Here is an 18669-nt window from a genome sequence, read left to right on the forward strand (position 1 = left end):
GCTCTAAAAAAACACCCTTTACATCCTAGTGACTTTTGTATTGTATCTTGCCTGTTGGTGTAACTGTCACGAAAATTGACAGATTACTGGATTTGTATTGTTCGTTTCGAATTTTGAAATAATTTATAATTACGCATTAAATTCGTGAATTATGTCAGACGAAATCGATTTAACATCACCAGAATTAGGAGAAACTGCGAATAATGTTGCAATCACTATATTCAAATTATATTATATTGACAATTGACGCGTGTTGAAATTTGATAGGATCGGAAGTCAGTGTAGTCAACCACAAAACGAAAAATATAACTGAAAACAATGCTGTAATGATTTAATTACAACACTGTTTTCAGAGGTGTAATGAACTCATCACGATACTGGAATAGATAAATTCTATTCTAGAATTGTTATTCAATGGAGAATTTGGAGAATTGTTAAAGGTTCAATAATTTTGTAATAAAAACTATTTTTCAAGCTGAATAATGCACAAAGTATTCTGATATTTCAAACAGTTCAATTCATAATAATTTTAATATCACCTATTCATGAAATTTGTATCGTTTTTTCAGTTTCAATAATTCAATCAATTATTCGTTACATATTAAATGTAAATATTTATAGTAGATAAGGAATTACATCCAAAGATTTTGACCATTTTTCTATAATATCATATAAAAAATTATATAAAAAAATATCCTATATTACTAATAATATTTTTGGATTGCCCTACTTTTATAATCAATCGAATGATCAAAGAGATTTATCACGATTGAGCATCAACATCAATACAAGAAGTCCCGTTAAAACAATCGCACAATCCAAAACGACAATACACAAAAGGTAAAAATATCAAAGCAGGCCGGTAGCGTCCTTAGACAGGGTGTTCAAGCGTGACGCCAGATCCACTTTTTATCATTTCGATCCTTCGGTAATGATACCTTTCAATTTATCAATTTTGAACCGTAAGGAGCGCTACCATAAGAAGATAGTACCTCGGTAATACGATTCACTGCCTTTTCTTGGACAAGAAGATCTCACGATGACTGCCCCCGCTTGTCATCAAACCCCCTTTCTCTCTGCCCCCCTCCGAGGAATCGAGCAGACCGGAAATTGAAAATTGAATTATTAGGAGATGTTGATCGGACAAAATATACGATTTCTTCAGTCGGTCTATGATGAAAGGAAACTGGAACAATCGACCATATCGGGACATTTGATGTTGTTGAGTTGGCAACCGTGAAAAACTGTCATTAGTGTCAGATTCAGTTTAGTTCTCTTGCATCTGTCCTACAATCTACAATCTGATCTATTTCTAGTGTTTGTCAAGGTTTTTTTCAGTTGTAAGGGTTCTGTCGTAAATTTAAATGAGTATTTTGGCTACCAATAATTCTACTTTCTGTTTCGATATGATTATTTTGCGTTATAATATACTTTTAGTAATATAGGATATTTTTTTATATGATATAATCAAAAAAATTGTAAAAATCATCGGATGTAATTGGTTATCGACTGAATCTACATTTAAAATGGGTAACGAACAATTATTGAAAACAAAAAAACAATACAAATTTCATTAAAATCATTATGAATTGAACCGATTGGACTATCAGAATGTTTTGAGCAAAATTCCGCTTGAAAAATAGTTTTTATCCCAAAAATAATCCTTTTAATAATTCTCCGATTTTTCCATTGAATAACAATGATGCTAGAATAGAATTTTCATCAACAGTTTCACTTCAAACGTTTCAAAACGGCAATGAGTTTTAAAGTGTCAGTTTATATGTCAAAATTAAAATTTTCCTAGGATGTCATTTTAAGGAGCAAAATAAAAGTTTTACCAGACAAAAAGGAAAAAAACAAAAATAAATCAAATTCAAATTGCTGAAGTTGAACACAGCCCTAGATTAGCAAAATTCTACCGGAATTGATGTAACAAAAATGAGGAAGTACCTAAGGAGTCAAAGAAAATTTGGTCAACTATTTTATCAATGCAGAACATTCTATTGAAATACTTTACAAACAAAAATAGAAGTGAATAAATTTTACCATTTATAATCTTTTCAATTTTTTCTACATTATCAGCTGACATTCATAAAGTCGACTTTTTCAATTCTCAACTAATTTTTTTTCTATTAATATAATTACAGGATTTGGCATTTCGAACATAGATATTATACACTCATGAAGTTATCTCATAATAAAACAGTACTCATTTTCGAAATAATTAGTTGGCATCTTACGCAAATAGAACTTGACTTGTGTGAATCATAACATGTAAAGTGTGAATCATATTATGGCAATACGCGTACATCGTTTACTGTCTTCGTCTTTCAATGCTTGCTAAAAAAAGCAATATCCGTTTTGAAGTTGAAGTTTACTTTGCGTTTTTATTTGATATCGACAACCTTTCAAGTTTGCCTCTGGGACGATCAATTTCTGATATTTCATCGACGAAATATATGACCTAACAGGCCAATTGAAACTTATTTTGGTATAATTCGATTTCATTATTCATTATAGTTGTCTTCGAGGGCGATACAGCGATTATAGCGATCTTACAACTTTTCGATACCGATTGCTTCTTCATTGGCGCTAAATTTCTTTCCAGCGAGCATTCTTTTGAGGTCTGAGAACAGGAAAAAGTCGCTGGGAGCCAGATCTGGCGAATACGGTAGATGCAAGGGCAATTCGAAGCCCAATTCATGCAAATTTGCTATTGTTTTCAGTCGCATTGTCTTGAAGAAACAGCACCTTTTTTCTTCAAATGGGGCTGTTTTTTAACGATTTCATCCTTTAAACAATCCAATACCGCTATATTATAATCGCTGCTGATGGTCAGGCGTTTTTGGAGGTAATCAATGAATATTATACCTTGCGTATCCCAGAATACTGATGCCATAACCTTGGTAGCTGACTGTTGTGTTTTTTCTCGCTTTCGACTCGGTTCATCGTGTGCAGTCCACTCAGCTAACTGTCAATTGGACTCCGGAGTGAAATGAAGGAGCCATGTTCCATCCATTGTCACATATCGACGCCAAAATTCAGTTTTATTGAACTTCGAACACTGCTCAGAATCATTAACACGTTGTTGTTCTTGATCGATTGCACACAGCTTTCTTGTGTTCAAATATTCGTGAATGATATGATGTACACGTTCAGATGATATCTTCAAAATGTCTGCTATCTCGATCAACTTCACTTTACGGTCATCCAAAATTATTTTGTGAACTTTTTTGATTTTTTTGTCATTGCAGCCTCTTTTGGGCATCCTTTGCGTTCGCCGTTTTCGGTGCTCATTTCACCACGTTCAAACATAGCATACCAATCAATGATGGTTGATTTTCCTGGTGCAGACTCCGTAAACTATTCATCAAACCAAGATTTTGCTTCAACTGTATTTTTTCCCTTCAAAAAGCAATATTTTAGCAGCACACGAAATCCTTTTTTTTTCATCTTTTTTCAAATAACAAAAATAGCTATACTCACAACGCAATATCTCACAAACTAATGGTCGGACTGCTGTCAAATTTTGACACGTATCGTTTGAAGGTTGGTACTAACTAAAAATCATTTGGATTTAATATTAGCACAGACATCTGTGCATCAGACAGTCTGATGCAGTCTGATTCAGACTTTCCAATTGACCTAATATCGTGATAATTATCAATAAGTTTCCTTCTGCAATTATGTCATAAAAAAATATATTTTATTATCCAGCCATTTCCTGCACATCTGTGAAGCTGTCTCATACGAAATTCTGCATTGCTGATCATTATCAAATTCACACAAGATATTTTATAGATCTCTATAGACCATCACCTGCATACAAAATATTCATTAGACGTTTTGCAAATCCGAAATGACCTACGTGTAGCTTAACATGTGTGTCAAAGTAGCCTATGGAATATTAAACGAGACAACGCGGAAAAAAAGATCTGTTAAGGATGTTGAACAAAGATGATTTGAGAAGATGATACATCAATTGTGTTATTCCTGGAAGAGAACATTGATTTATTGTTCTAGACATTTCATGAATAATAGGGATTCAGATGCAGTGAAAGGTCAGGTTCTTATATGAAATTAAAAATACAAATTTCAGTATTAATAACGGGTATTTTTTTTCGAGGTATATAACTTCAAGGTGGCATTACTGTTCAAGATGGCGACCGTTTTAACAGCTGTCAAGTGATTTATTCTCAGTTTGGTTTGGCAATTCATCATGAATAGACTCACGCCTGACAAAGCTTGCAATAAGTGCAATTTTATTTCGAATATAATGGTTCTGTGCGGAATACGTATGGCGCACTACTTCCATTTTATTTTGTTTAGCGATGAAGCGCACTTCTAGTTGAATGGCTACGTCAACAAACAAAACTGCCGCATTTGGAGTGAAGATAATCCTCAAGTGTATGTCGAAACACCGTTACATCCAGAAAAACTGACTGTTTGGTGCGCTTTATGGGCTGGTGGAATCATTGGTCCGTACTTCTTCAAAAACGATGATGGCCAGAACGTTACAGTCAATGGTGATTCGTATAGAGCCATGATTACTAACTTTTTCATTCCTGAATTGAACAACTATGATGTCCAGGAGCTGTGGTTCCAACAAGACGTCGCAACATGTCACACAGCTCGTGCCACAATCGATTTAATGAAAGACACGTTTGATGACCGCCTAATTTCACGTTTTGGATCTGTGAATTGGCTTCCAAGATCTTGTGATTTAACACTGCTAGACTACTTTCTTTGGGGCTATGTAAAGTCATTGGTCTATTCGGATAAGCCACAAACCCTTGACCATTTGGAAGACAACATTCGCCATGTTATTGCCGATATACGGCCACAAATGTTGGAAAAAGTCATCGAAAATTGGACGTCCAGATTGGACTACATTCGAGCCAGCCGTGGCGGTCATATGCCAGAAATCATATTTAAAATGTAATGCCACAAAATTATCTTGCGGATAAATAAAATTCATGTCAATCGAATAATCCATCGTTGTTTTATTGCAATTCAAAGTTCTATAGCTCTAAAAAAAACACCCTTTACAAGGTGTTATAATAAGATGAATTAGAATAAGACGTACTATTAACTTACGAAACTTTAAATAAAAGACGAACGCCTCGAAATCAAATTCCTATAAACCCAAAGGGTAAACATCAAACAAGCCGATTTCCGATTCCACCAAGGCGAGCAACAGTCTATAAACGACTTCAAATTCTGAAGAAGACAATCATCACCCACCGCCCAAACACCTAAATGGCAAATCTCAGGGACGTCACATGCTTCCCGAAGAAATAAATTAAGCAACTATCAGCGAGACCGTCTTCCCAGAAGCCGAAACATCAAACGGCTCAATCGTAAACACCGCTTCTACGAGGGAGGTCAATTTAATTCTAGGTTAGATCTTCGCCTACCTCCGACTAAACTACAATTTTGAACAAATCGATTTGAAAGGAGGCAAAGCCACACACGTTGTTGCCGAATTTTTGGGGAAAAACAGCCATGTTTAAAAGTTTTAAGTGGTAGGTATGACGTGGAGCATGACATATGTCAAATAGCGGAACTGTTTTTGATGACTATATCCTGGACCAGCGAATGTCATTAGGTTGATCATTGTGATTAGCGAGCTTTGCGAAAAGTTATTGCTTAAATTGCCATTTGGGTGGTGGGTTTTTGGGGATCCTTGAGACTGATTCATCTCATTATTTTCGAAGGACATGGCAGCAGCCTAATGGAAAAATTGTCACCGGTGGATTTTTCGTATGTTATAGAATATGACCTCCTGAACAAGAATATTTATGGGTCTAACTCAATCCTATGATCAGTTTTCGAAAATGGTGTAATTTTTCGACAAGAAAATTTTCGGCTAATTAGGGAACGTCAATTCTGACGTAATTGCTTTTCCGTAGATCTCACACTTTTGAGGAAATTTGAACTCGAAATTTGGGAAAAACAGAAAAAATTGAATTTCTATACTAGAATCGTTATATCTCCTAAATGTTTGTTGGAGACCCCTCAAATCAAAACGTTTTTTAGAGATCGAGTTGTGATCTAAAACATAGTGAGGTTTCAGCTGCGTAGCTTATGTCCAGAAGACGTGACGAGCTTCGAGAAAATTATCAATTTTTTTTTGAAAATTTCAGATTTTTGCCTATAAATAATGTACTGATCGCCCAACTGCAAGCATTTTCGTAATCTACATAGTCGAATCAATCAATGAAATGATACAATAGTCCCATGAAGGAACTTTTATTTTTCAAAAAATTCATATAGAAATTTTACGAAAACTTTTGGACAGTAAATTTTTCAGGTGAGATCGAAATTCGGCTAATCAGAGATCGTCAATTATGGCACCGCTCACCGATTCTTCATAGAGCTCCCGGTTTTGAGGAAATTTCAACTCGAAATTTAGGAAAAAATTGAATTTGCCTCTGAAAATCGTTATATCTTCTGAATTATTCGTCACAGACTCCTCAAATAAAAACGTTTTTCAAACTTCAAGTTCCGCTCTAAAACATAGTGCGGTTTCAAGTGCGTAGCCCATGTCCAGAAAAAGTGGCAGCTTCGGGAAAATTACCGATTTTTTCTTTGAAAATTTCAGATTTTTACCTATAATTTATGGAATAATGTACTGACCGCCCATCTGCAAGCATTTTCGTAATCTACATAGTCGAATCAATCAATAAATTGATACAATATTCCCATGAAAGAGTTTTTAATTTTTTTTTTAATTTTTAATAACATATTATGTGAAGTATGAACTAGAAAACTTCTCACTCCTAAATTCGTCAGTCGTCGACTCATTATATATATATATATATATACTAGCTGCATCCATTGCTCGGACATAAACGGTTGACAAACTACCAAACTTTCGATTTTCATGCTCTGTGATTCCTGTGCTCGTTCTAGAAACAGCCCAGATCGCAGTTCTGCCAATTACAACCGATAGATCCGAACGATTTCTTATTTTTATTATTTTTATTGTTTGATTTCAATTGCGTCTCTGGTCATTGTGAAACTTGACGACGTTTTTGCTATGGAATCGAGGCAATTTTTGTAAGAAAAGTAGCTCAGCTCGAAATGGAGTTAAGCGATTAGAGAGGTGTGTAAATCGTGATTTTGCTCTAATAACAGCCAAAGAAATTGATGTATTTATTTTGTCTGTCAGGTATATTCCCATGCGATTTCTTTTTCTATGGCTTTTTGGTTGGTTATCTTCTCAGAGTGATAAAGTAAGATAGAGGAAGCATATGACATTTTCAGTAAGGAAATATTGTCCCCAACATTTGACATGAAGCGCGCAGAAATGAAAACATATCAGTGATACGATATTTCACTCAATTCGCGAGTTTCTCCACAAAGAACGCACTTCTTATGTCCCATAGTGAATCAACGTTTCATATTAATCCAAATATATTGAAATAAATACCTAAATATATCAGAAATTCATAAAACAAACTTCAAGCGCGCCAAACGACGTGAAACAACCGATGACAATAGGAGAGCAAAAGTTGCCAAACCTTGGATTTATGCAGGTAGATTGAGAAAATAATAAATATTCGGCTTATTATAAATTCAACAATTAGGAAAAATATCGGATTCCAAATATTCAAACTTGCATATTTAATGGGGAATCACTAAAATAAATTTTATTTCATTCAATGTAATATACATTCATGACGATATAGTAAAATTGTGGATTTGAAAATATATCACACAATCCGACAACGTAATCTAACCATGTTGGGGACATGTAAAAATTGCGTATACTTCCTCTATTTATGTTTAGTACTCTATGAGTCTATTATAGCTAAATGTTTGATGATCACTGAAACTGAAGCCGAATCTATATAATGATAATGTTGTCTCTTTACACACTCATGTGCAATACCCTCAACGTAATGATCATATAGCGATACGTTATGATATCGCTTTCAAAAGCACCCATCGATTTTTTTTTCTTTGCGTATTGAAAGAGTTAAATTTCATGGGAATTTTGAACGAGGCGTGTGTTAAGGTAAGCCGATATTGTTCAAGAAACCATAAAATCTACCTTGGGGTCAGTTTCGTAGACTTGAGGAAGTTGTGATTCCTGCTTATTTGCATCAAAAACAAGAAAACAAGTTGATGAAGGGTTGGTTGGAACACCTGAAACCGGTGGAGGTATGAGAGCAAAAGATATCCAACCCCGATGTTTTATTGTACAGGATATTTTTTTCTTGAAACGTTAACACTCTGTAGCTCGAAAATTTAGAGATTTTGGTATCACTGTTTCTCATCAAAATAATCATTTCAACCTTCTTTTAAATGCAAAACCACCTTTCAGTGGATCAATTGTGATCTCTTCGTCTTCTATAATGTTTCTTTTTTTTTACATTACATGTTTACATTCTTACATTTCAATCAGAGACAATTTCCAACGGATCAAAGATCCCAAAAATCCATCAAACCGTTCTTAAGTGTAACTAGTGAAGGGTGTTTTTTTTTAGAGCTATAGAACTTTAAATTGCAATAAAACAACGATGGATTATTCGATTGACATGAATTTTATTTATCCGCAAGATAATCTTGTGGCATTACATTTTAAATATGATTTCTGGCATATGACCGCCACGGCTGGCTCGGATGTAGTCCAATCTGGACGTCCAATTTTCGATGACTTTTTCCAACATTTGTGGCCGTATATCGGCAATAACACGGCGAATGCTGTCTTCCAAATGGTCAAGGGTTTGTGGATTATTCGCATAGACCAATGACTTTACATAGCCCCACAGAAAGTAGTCTAGCGGTGTTAAATCACAAGATCTTGGAGGCCAATTCACAGGTCCAAAACGTGAAATTAGGCGGTCACCAAACGTGTCTTTCAATAAATCGATTGTGGCACGAGCTGTGTGACATGTTGCGCCGTCTTGTTGGAACCACAGCTCCTGGACATCATGGTTGTTCAATTCAGGAATGAAAAAGTTAGTAATCATGGCTCTATACAGATCACCATTGACTGTAACGTTCTGGCCATCATCGTTTTTGAAGAAGTACGGACCAATGTCCACCAGCCCATAAAGCGCGCCAAACAGTCAGTTTTTCTGGTTGTAACGGTGTTTCGACATACACTTGAGGATTAGCTTCACTCCAAATGCGGCAGTTTTGTTTGTTGTCGTAGCGATTCAACCAGAAGTGCGCTTCATCGCTAAACAAAATAAAATGGACGTAGTGCGCGATACGTATTCCGCACAGAACCATTATTTTCGAAATGAAATTGCACTCTTTGTAAACGTTGTTCGGGCGTGAATCTATTCATGATGAATTGCCAAACCAAACTGAGAATAAATCACTTGACAGCTGTTAAATCGGTCTCCATCTTGAACAGTAATGCCAACTTAAAGTTATATACCTCGAAAAAAAACACCCTATATAAGATGAAGAAGTTGATTGTAAAATACTTTTTAACAAAGAAGAATGTTCGGCCTAATCTTGTTTAAACTATTTCAATTCAATCTTCATACAGGTTGTTCCAAAATATCAATATATTTATTTACCATTGAAGGTATAAAGGGAAATGGCAGATTCTTTGGATCATCTGAAGAAAAAAAATTCCCATGAACATGGGCCCGCAAACGCTTTCTTTTCGAGATACACGGTGTTGAATTTAGATTTTTTTTGAGTTTTTTTCCATAACATCTTTGGTAATGGTATCGAAAAGTTGGAAGATCGCTACAATCGCTGTATCGCCCTCGAAGGCAACTATGTTGAATAATAAAATCGAATTTTGCCAAAAAAAAAATGTGTTTTACTATGGTAGACTGGGGACTTTTCATTTAGCCTGTTAAGAAAGGGCTCCAAGTCCAAGATTGACGAGGAATCCACAAACCTGGGTCTTCCTCAACACTACGAGCTTCAGCAGCAATATTCTCAGTTGTTCTTGAGCAACACACACGGTTTCGATTCTTCACATTACTAATTCGCCCCAACAGCTCTAAATTTTTCACCAGTTCAGCTATTGCCGGTCAAGAAGGTGCTTCACGATGACTCAAAAGTGCTTCAGTTTTGCATGTTTATAGTGAATGTTAACAATTTCAAAGCGTTGTTGAAGAGTATATCGTTACATTATTAGTAATGGCGGTGTTTTTACTTGTCAAATGTCAAAAGATGACAGCTTTAAAAGTGACAGCTGTCGAGTTAGCGGGCTATTCAAAATGAAACCTCTTATTGGAAAACCATATAATATGTCTTATGAGGTTAACAAAGATCGATTGATTGAATCATTTTTCCCAAAACAGTTGCTAGCAGGTATTTCCCAAACAAAAATTCAATTAGTAGTTAAAACCCTGAAGATAAACAAAGGAAACAACGAAATAATTTCGAGGAAGTCCAAGACGATGATTATTCCTATTTTGGATCACAACTATCAATTCCCCAACAGTTTTCCTCAACGGCGCTGACACTCTATCGCGTGTTTTCCATGGAAAACTACGAAAAAACAAGCCCTCTTATCGCCTGATAAGTCACGCTTATTTTCGAATCGAAAAGGCGATAACAATTTACCATGTCCTTCTTTTAAAATTTAATCGAATTATCACTTTTAGTTGTCATAGGATATTTCGCAAGATACTTTTATCCAGGAGGCCGGATATGAAAACTGATAGTAAAAATGCCTGCGCGTCCTGTATATTTCTTCGATCTTGATATGGAACGTTCGTTTCTGGTTCTTGGAAATCGTTCTATAACTTCCTGGAAGGTTTTGGGAAGTTCGGTAACGATTCGAAATTAGAGACGATATGGATCCATCAGAATCTACCGCTTGTAGGCTCCTTTAAGTATGATACATTGATATAAATTCCACGCGTGAGTCACAGTTGCTTCCTCGAAGATTTAAATGGTCTACTTACGCAAGATATTCTGTAACTGGGGGAGCAAAATGATTTGATAAATGCTGAGTAACGTAGCATGAATATTAGTATTAGGTGTAGTAAAAAGAAATCCATTATTTTTTCAATAGATGGCTTTAGTTATCTGTACCTCGTGTTGTATGAATCCGATAAGGTTCCACCAGATGGCGTTAGAAAGATGAGATTCAGTACTACAAAAACTCCTCTGACAGTTTTGTGATTAGTAGTCTAATTTCAAATTGAGCGCGTGTTAAAGATAGACACTGGCAAATAGAAAATAGGTCGATTTTGCAATATATGGCTGAAGCGGTAAGTGGTAGTCGAAATAAATAGATCGTAAATGTCATACTATAAGCTTAGGTATTTATAAACATAACGCCATCGAAATATTAGTCGATTTGTCTCTGCATCATAAAGTTATTCTCGATTTAACATGTCAGCTTACGAGCCAAATTCTCGTCATTTGCGGAAGGTTTTAATTTTCTGATTTAATATGAAGAAATCTACGGCTGAGGCTTATCGAATGCTCTCAAATAACTATGGCGAGGTCGCTATTAGTGGAAAAATTGCCTAGACTGGTTCAAACGCTTCAAGAACAGTGATTTTGACGTCGAAGGGCAGCATGGCGGCGGAAGAGAGAAAGTTTTCGAAGATGCAGAATTGGAGGCATTACTTGATCAAGACTCGTGTCAAACGCAACAAGAATTGGCAGGATCATTGGGAGTGACGCAACAAGCCATTTCAAAACGCCTGAAATCCATGTGAATGATTCAGAAACAAGGAAATTGGGTGCCGTACGAGTTGAAGCCGAGAGATGTTGAACGGCGTTTGTTTGTTGTGAACAACTGCTTGCAAGGCAAATATGGAAGGGATTTCTGCATTGCATTGTAACTGGAGACGAAAATGCATTCATTACGATGAACCTAAGCGCAGAAAATCATGGAGATATCCTGGCCATGCTCCCACGTCGATGACCAAACCTAATATTCACGGTTCCAAGGTCATGCTCAGTATTTGTTGGGACCAGCTCAGCGTAGTGTATTATGAGTTGTTAAAACCGACTGAAACAATCACAGGCGATCGTTATCGAACACAATTAATGCGTTTGAGTGGAGCATTGAAAGACAAACGGTCGCAATACAACGAGAGACATGATGAAGTGATTTTGCAGCATGACAATGTTCGACCCCTTGTTACGAAAGTGGTCAAGACATACTTGGAAATGTTGAAATGGAAAGTCCTTCTCCATTCGCCGTATTACTTGTTTCCATTAATGGTACCTGACCTGTACTTCCGGTCTTATGAAGAAGTAACAAATTGGATCGATTCGTGTATCGCTTCAAAAGATGACCAGTTTTTTCAACGCGGGATTCGTACGCTGCCTGAAAGATGGAAGAAAGTAGTGGCCAGCGATGGACAATACTTTGAATCATAAATGCTTTTTACAATAAAGCCTCGAATTTCGGAATAGTTATTTATAATACTAGTGCAGAAGGCATTGATATATTCTTCCACGAGTTCAAAATTCAAAAACGAGCCACGAAGTGGCGAGTTTTGGAATGAACGAGTGGTAGAATGAGCCTTCTGTACGAGTATTATACATTATTTTCTCTAATTCATTGCATTTTCATTGAAATTAATGAAATATTTCCTCAAATATAATTTAGTGATTTTTGCATTGAAAAATGTTGGTTCTTCAAGGCAATTTGATGAATTGACAGATAAAGCCGTAGCGGAAAGTTCGGAGTGCCAACATAGAATAATAAAATCTAACCATGAAAACTGTGCGTTTCTGATATATTCTCGCACGATTTTGTTCTACAAGATGTGGAAGAATGAACGGTATAACCACAGAATTAGAGAAAAAAAAACGGCGGAAGCGAAGTTGTACGCCTATCTACTTTTTTCAGTAATTTTTATGTTTTTGACCTGTCGAAATCTTCATCAATGACTCATATTCAATATTTCAATACCACTTTGAGCTGGAAATCTGAAAATTACACTCGCACAGTCTTGGAACGAGTACGCAAAAACAGCGGTTACATATGGTAGCAAACCTGCCTTCAATTTTTCCTAGAATCGCGTAAAAATCCATAAATACCACTTGTTATTACCTAAACCATACTTTCCGATTATAACTGTGATCATGAATAATCGAAAACTGGGAATTTTCCATCCTACACCTGTGTTATAGGGAAAACACAAAATCCCCAAGATCTTGTGGATAAACAGGTGGATGTTGAACTGGATAGAACCTGTTAGTATTCTGGACGAGAATTCAACTCGAATATATTTCATTGTATGTTAATAGCACCTCGATGAATATATAGAAAGTATGATCGTAATATTCGAAGAATGCAAAATTATAATTTCCATCGAAGACAAAAGACACTAAAGACGTTGACGCTATGGCGTTTTCACCTCGTTCATTTCCAATGACCTCTAAAGAGCGATCAAAACAAAATGTTCGATTGTTTGGCGAATTGTTTTCTCGAATTGCATTTTCAACAGCGGATGTGTATGCTGCTGTGTGTCCTACATAAATTTCATTTGAATGGGCAGTTGAATTTGTAAGAAGAACGGGTGGCAGATCATTTGGTGACATATAGGAGTTGGTAAACGATGAAACAACGACTACTTGGATTCTCGAACAGCTAGAACTACTTGAAGTACGTTTTTAGTAATGAAGAATTTGATGTCACCAATAACGAATTTAGCACTCAGATAAAAAAGGCTTTACTAATTCCCACCTCACCATAGACATTTGAGAGTATTCGATGAGCCTCAGCCGCAGATTTCTCCATATAACGGGTGTTTTTTTCGAGGTATATAACTTTAATTTGGCATTACTGTTCAAGATGGCGACCGATTTAACAGCTGTCAAGTGATTTATTCTCAGTTTGGTTTGGCAATTCATTATGAATAGACTCACGCCTGAACAACGCTTGCAAATAGTGCAATTTCATTTCGAAAATAATGGTTCTGTGCGGAATACGTATCGCGCACTACGTCCATTTTACTTTGTTTAGCGATGAAGCGCACTTCTGGTTGAATGGCTACGTAAACAAACAAAACTGCCGCATTTAGAGTGAAGCTAATCTTCAAGTGTATGTCGAAACACCGTTACATCCAGAAAAACTGACTGTTTGGTGCGCTTTATGGGCTGGTGGAATCATTGGTCCGTACTTCTTCAAAAACGATGATGGCCAGAACGTTACAGTCAATGGTGATCGGTATAGAGCCATGATTACTAACTTCTTCATTCTTGAATTGAATAACCATGATGTCCAGGAGCTGTGGTTCCAACAAGACGGCGCAACATGTCACACAGCTCGTGTCACAATCGATTTATTGAAAGACACGTTTGGTGACCGCCCAATTTCACGTTTTGGACCTATGAATTGGCCTCCAAGATCTTGAGATTTAACACCGCTAGACTACTTTCTGTGGGGCTATGTAAAGTCATTGGTCTATGCGGATAAGCCACAAACCCTTGACCATTTGGAAGACAAGATTCGCCGTGTTATTGCCGATATACGGCCACAAATGTTGGAAAAAGTCATCGAAAATTGGACGTCCAGATTGGACTACATCCGAGCCAGCCGTGGCGGTCATATGCCAGAAATCATATTTAAAATGTATCTAATGCCACAAGATTATCTTGCGGATAAATATAATTCATGTCAATCGAATAATCTATCGTTGTTTTATTGCAATTTAAAGTTCTATAGCTCTAAAACAAACACCCTTTAGGAGGAGGTAAACATAGAGTGTTAACGATGAAACAACAGCTACTTGAAGTACTTTTGTAGTAGTGAGGAAGAATTTGATATCACCAATGATGAATGTAGCATTCATATAAAAAAGCATTACTAATAGCCACCTTAACAAAGAAATTTGAGAGCATTCGATGAGCCTCAGCCGCAGATTCCTTCATATTAATGCAAAAAATTATAACCGTCCGCAAATGACGAGAATTTGACTCGTAAGCTGACATGTTTAATGGAGAATAACTTCATGATGCAGACACAAATCTACTAATATTTCGATGGCGTTATGTTTACCTTAGCTCATTGTATGACATCTACGATCTATTTATTTCGACTACCACTTACAGCTTCAGCCATATATTGCAAAACGGCTGAAGCAAAGTTGTACACACCTTATAATAAATTACTGACCACCACAACATATCACATATTTCGTTGATAACCTAAGCTGTGTGTGAGTAGCAATTTTCTTTTCCTATTATGGTAAACGATGTGTTAATTGTTGATTAACAAAACCACTGTCTTGGCCTAAACCAACAAGTCTAAACAGACGCCTCAACTTGGTAAGTCTGGCTTGGTTTTTGTGGCCACACTTATTGTACACACTATCAGCCTCCAATCTGATGTGGTGAAAATGTGTGTGAAAAATCATTGAAGTTTCTATACACCACAAAAGTCAATGCTCATATCGATAAAGCATTGTATTGATAGGAATTTTGTAATAAGGATGTAGGAAAATTCTGTTATACGTCCTTCATGAGATCAAGGAACTTATAAAGTTTAATATGGAATTTGTTGTGTCATACCAGTATGTTATTTTAATCTTGTTGCTCACTTGCGTACAGCATTTATGAGTACTTTATGCTCTTGGGCATAATGTACATTTGATACGTCTCTTTCGATTCCTCAAGAAGATATTTCAGAAACTTTGAACTTCCTATGTGGGACATTCACTCTGCATAGCTTATATAGAATTTTTTTCTTCCAGATCATTCCAGTATATCCAATGGAACACCTCCTCACCTAGCAAACACTTGGGCAGAATATCCACCTCAATATACACCATATAGTCAGGGTGGTTACTATGATACCCACCAAGATATTCACCCAGTATCTGGGCATCTACCAACAGGTGAGTCCATCTATCTAAAAATAATTTGGTTCAGTGACATAATAATAGAAATAGATTCCAAAGAAAAAGTCATAGTTCACCAACAGAATAGAACAGTCTTGCAGATATTCCTTTCAGGTCAAAGAAAAGCAAATGATAAGTAGTTCCCTCAGGCATAGTTGCCAAAATCTTGCTACTATAATAGGAAGAAGTAAAAGTCTGTCTTTTCAAAATTGAATCTTTGACCAAACCCCTCCAGCATCAATATTAACTTGTCAAATTAACCCCTAATCTTTATTTTTCAGTTCTACCAGAGGTACCTCACAACGAATACATCTCAACATCCCTAACATCACCAATGATATCACCAACACCGATGTACAACAGTCCAAAACAAGAACTTGACGCCATCATGCCTGCAAACACCAGATACTCGGACAATTCCTACTGTCCCAACAATTGGGTTGCACCCAACGCCACCTACCCTCAAAATTACAACTACAATCCCCCCACCTCCAATCAGCAGTACCCTCCACCCCCTCCAGTGGTGGCAATCTACCCCCACCTCTACTCCACCGTGAACCAAAACCAAATACACGTCCATCTGCACGGTAGCACAGAGAACATCGACAAGTTCTTCACCACAGAAATCATGGCTGGATCGACACCAAGAGCAATAGAGTTACCACCTGTAGTGTCGACAGACATAGTGCCGCCACCTATTAGCGATAATCTGCAAGACAGTGAGAGGGAGCAGCCTGATGTGTGGAGACCCTACTGATTCACCATCGACAGTGATCCGTGTTGACTTTTATCTGTACATACCTTTATTTTTTTAAATGTAATACAGACTGAAAATTTGTGATTGGAGTTGTTTGTGCTAGTTAGGACGTTGTGCCAACTTCATCATGCATTCAACGACACTAGAACGTTACTGCAAGATATTCGTGGGACTTGAATAGAGCCATGGGTTATTCCTTTGAAAGAATTCATCGTTATTTATATTAAGACCATTCCATTTCATATAGTCCTTTTAGACTATATGGAAACTGATCAATTTCTGTACTTATTTTCTGAGAATTAATTATTGTTTAGCAACTTTTTTGCTTGGATATTTATTATATTTTCCTACTATGTCAATTTGTGAAATGTTGATGATTCGTCTAGTTCTTAAATGATGTGTTATTGTGTATTTTAGGAAGGACGGAGAAATACATATCAAATCAAATGTGATCAGATGTTTCGATTGTAATTTAGAAATGTTTATATTTTGGCGAGTCGAATAAATGAGATCTGAATGTTTTTGATAAAAACTTATATGCTTGGGTTTTTTATTATTTTTCACCATGTTTCCTAGTACAAGATGACATATAGACATTCTATGACATATAGAATGCAATATCAAGAAGGCTTTCAAGTTTTTTACCAAACTTGAAAAAAAAAAGTTTCTAATATTTGTGGAGGTTTGGCTAACAATCAATGTAAAGTTATCGAATATAGATTGACGTCAGTTTGATAGACTTTGTGTATGTTGTATTTCAACTGAAAATGAGCATTGTTATTAATCTGTTGAATAATGCAAAAATAATAAGTGCAGTTCTTTGAGAACCTACTGGCCGAATTTCTGGCAAGATAACATCTGCTGGATCCACTAGCGTCATGTATTCTACTCACATTATCCATTCCAATTTTAAAACGACAAGCAAACTCATTAAAAAACACCATATACCTTTTCTTCCATCAAAAGAAAGCTATTAACATTGTGAAAACACATTGCCACAAAAAACGTGCCAACCCGCGATATAATCGAACCCTGAAATGACCCATGGGGTATCCCGTCGCTAATTACGATTGAGCCAGCAATTAGCGGTATTCACAATCGGACAATTGTCATTGAAGTCGATGATTCAAGTCCAAGAGGGGTAAAACCGAATATCACAACTTCTTATACGAAAAAACAAAAACAATCGCCTATCAGATCGAAACAATTACGATCTTCGTGACGATCTATACCGACGGAAGAAGGCTGGACGTTAGCTGGACGAATTATAATTTCATTATGTGCTTATTAGTCACCAACAACGAGTCTGAATAAAATTATGGATTCAAATTGGGTTCGGGGAGCGAGAATGACGGTGGAATTCATGACCGACAGCCTTAAGGCTAGTTTGGCGATGGGTTGCACGGTCGGAAATGCCTAGAGAAAGGTTAGGGTCCAGTTCAAGGAAGCATGAGAGGAGGTAAATCCGCTCGTGTGTGATTTTCGTGGAATCTAATGCTGCTTGAAATAGATGTTTGTTGATTCGAACTTGGCGGATCGATTTTACGATGTTTTTGATCGATTTATTGAGTAATTTTTGGCCTTATCGGGTTGAGGAATTCTTGAGAGTTTGGTAAGTGGATGTCGAGGTTAGGTTTTGTTTGATTTTATGTTTGTGAGGTGAGATTTCGATTTGGGAATTAGTAGCAGGAATTAGGTTGAATATTTTGATTCGAAATTTATGGAATGATTGCCTCAGTTTGTTCTTAAATTGGTAAACTTCATTCGATGATCGTGGATTTATGCTCATATGATGTTTTGTGTTCTCAGTTATTGAAAATATTATCTATCTGACTCTGAACTCGAGTTCGAAAATCAGTTACAAAATAGTAAAACCAATGTCTAAGTAACAGTACGTGAGGATTGCCAGGATTAGGATATTGAATAAACAATTTTATTGTAAAATTCCTATACCTCAGAAAGAATTCGTCAGATTTTATTGAAATTTGGTTTGCAATAGATGAATATGATATGTAGCTAAATAATTCAAAACCTTCGGTACATTTTCTGATGAAAATCACTATCAAATTGAACGAATTGCGCTACCAACTTCTTGACCAACCAGATTATCTCAAG

At 36.3% G+C, this 18669-nt stretch overlaps 1 protein-coding gene across 3 annotated transcripts in view; it reads left to right on the forward strand.

Annotated features, from left to right (window-relative positions):
* LOC123682273 (protein lozenge-like) overlaps positions 1-17090 on the forward strand; it is a 59814-nt gene extending 42724 nt beyond the window's left edge. For all 3 annotated transcript variants that reach the window (XM_045620821.1, XM_045620820.1, XM_045620819.1), the window contains 2 exons: positions 15651-15794; positions 16079-17090. In XM_045620821.1, the coding sequence (XP_045476777.1) occupies positions 15651-15794; positions 16079-16554 (620 nt within the window). In that variant the 3' untranslated portion in view covers positions 16555-17090. The remainder of the gene's footprint in view (positions 1-15650; positions 15795-16078) is intronic.
* Positions 17091-18669: the final 1579 nt, after the last annotated feature.

This window comes from Harmonia axyridis, chromosome 6, assembly GCF_914767665.1.
Source record: "Harmonia axyridis chromosome 6, icHarAxyr1.1, whole genome shotgun sequence".
Taxonomy (NCBI): Eukaryota; Metazoa; Arthropoda; class Insecta; order Coleoptera; family Coccinellidae; genus Harmonia; species Harmonia axyridis.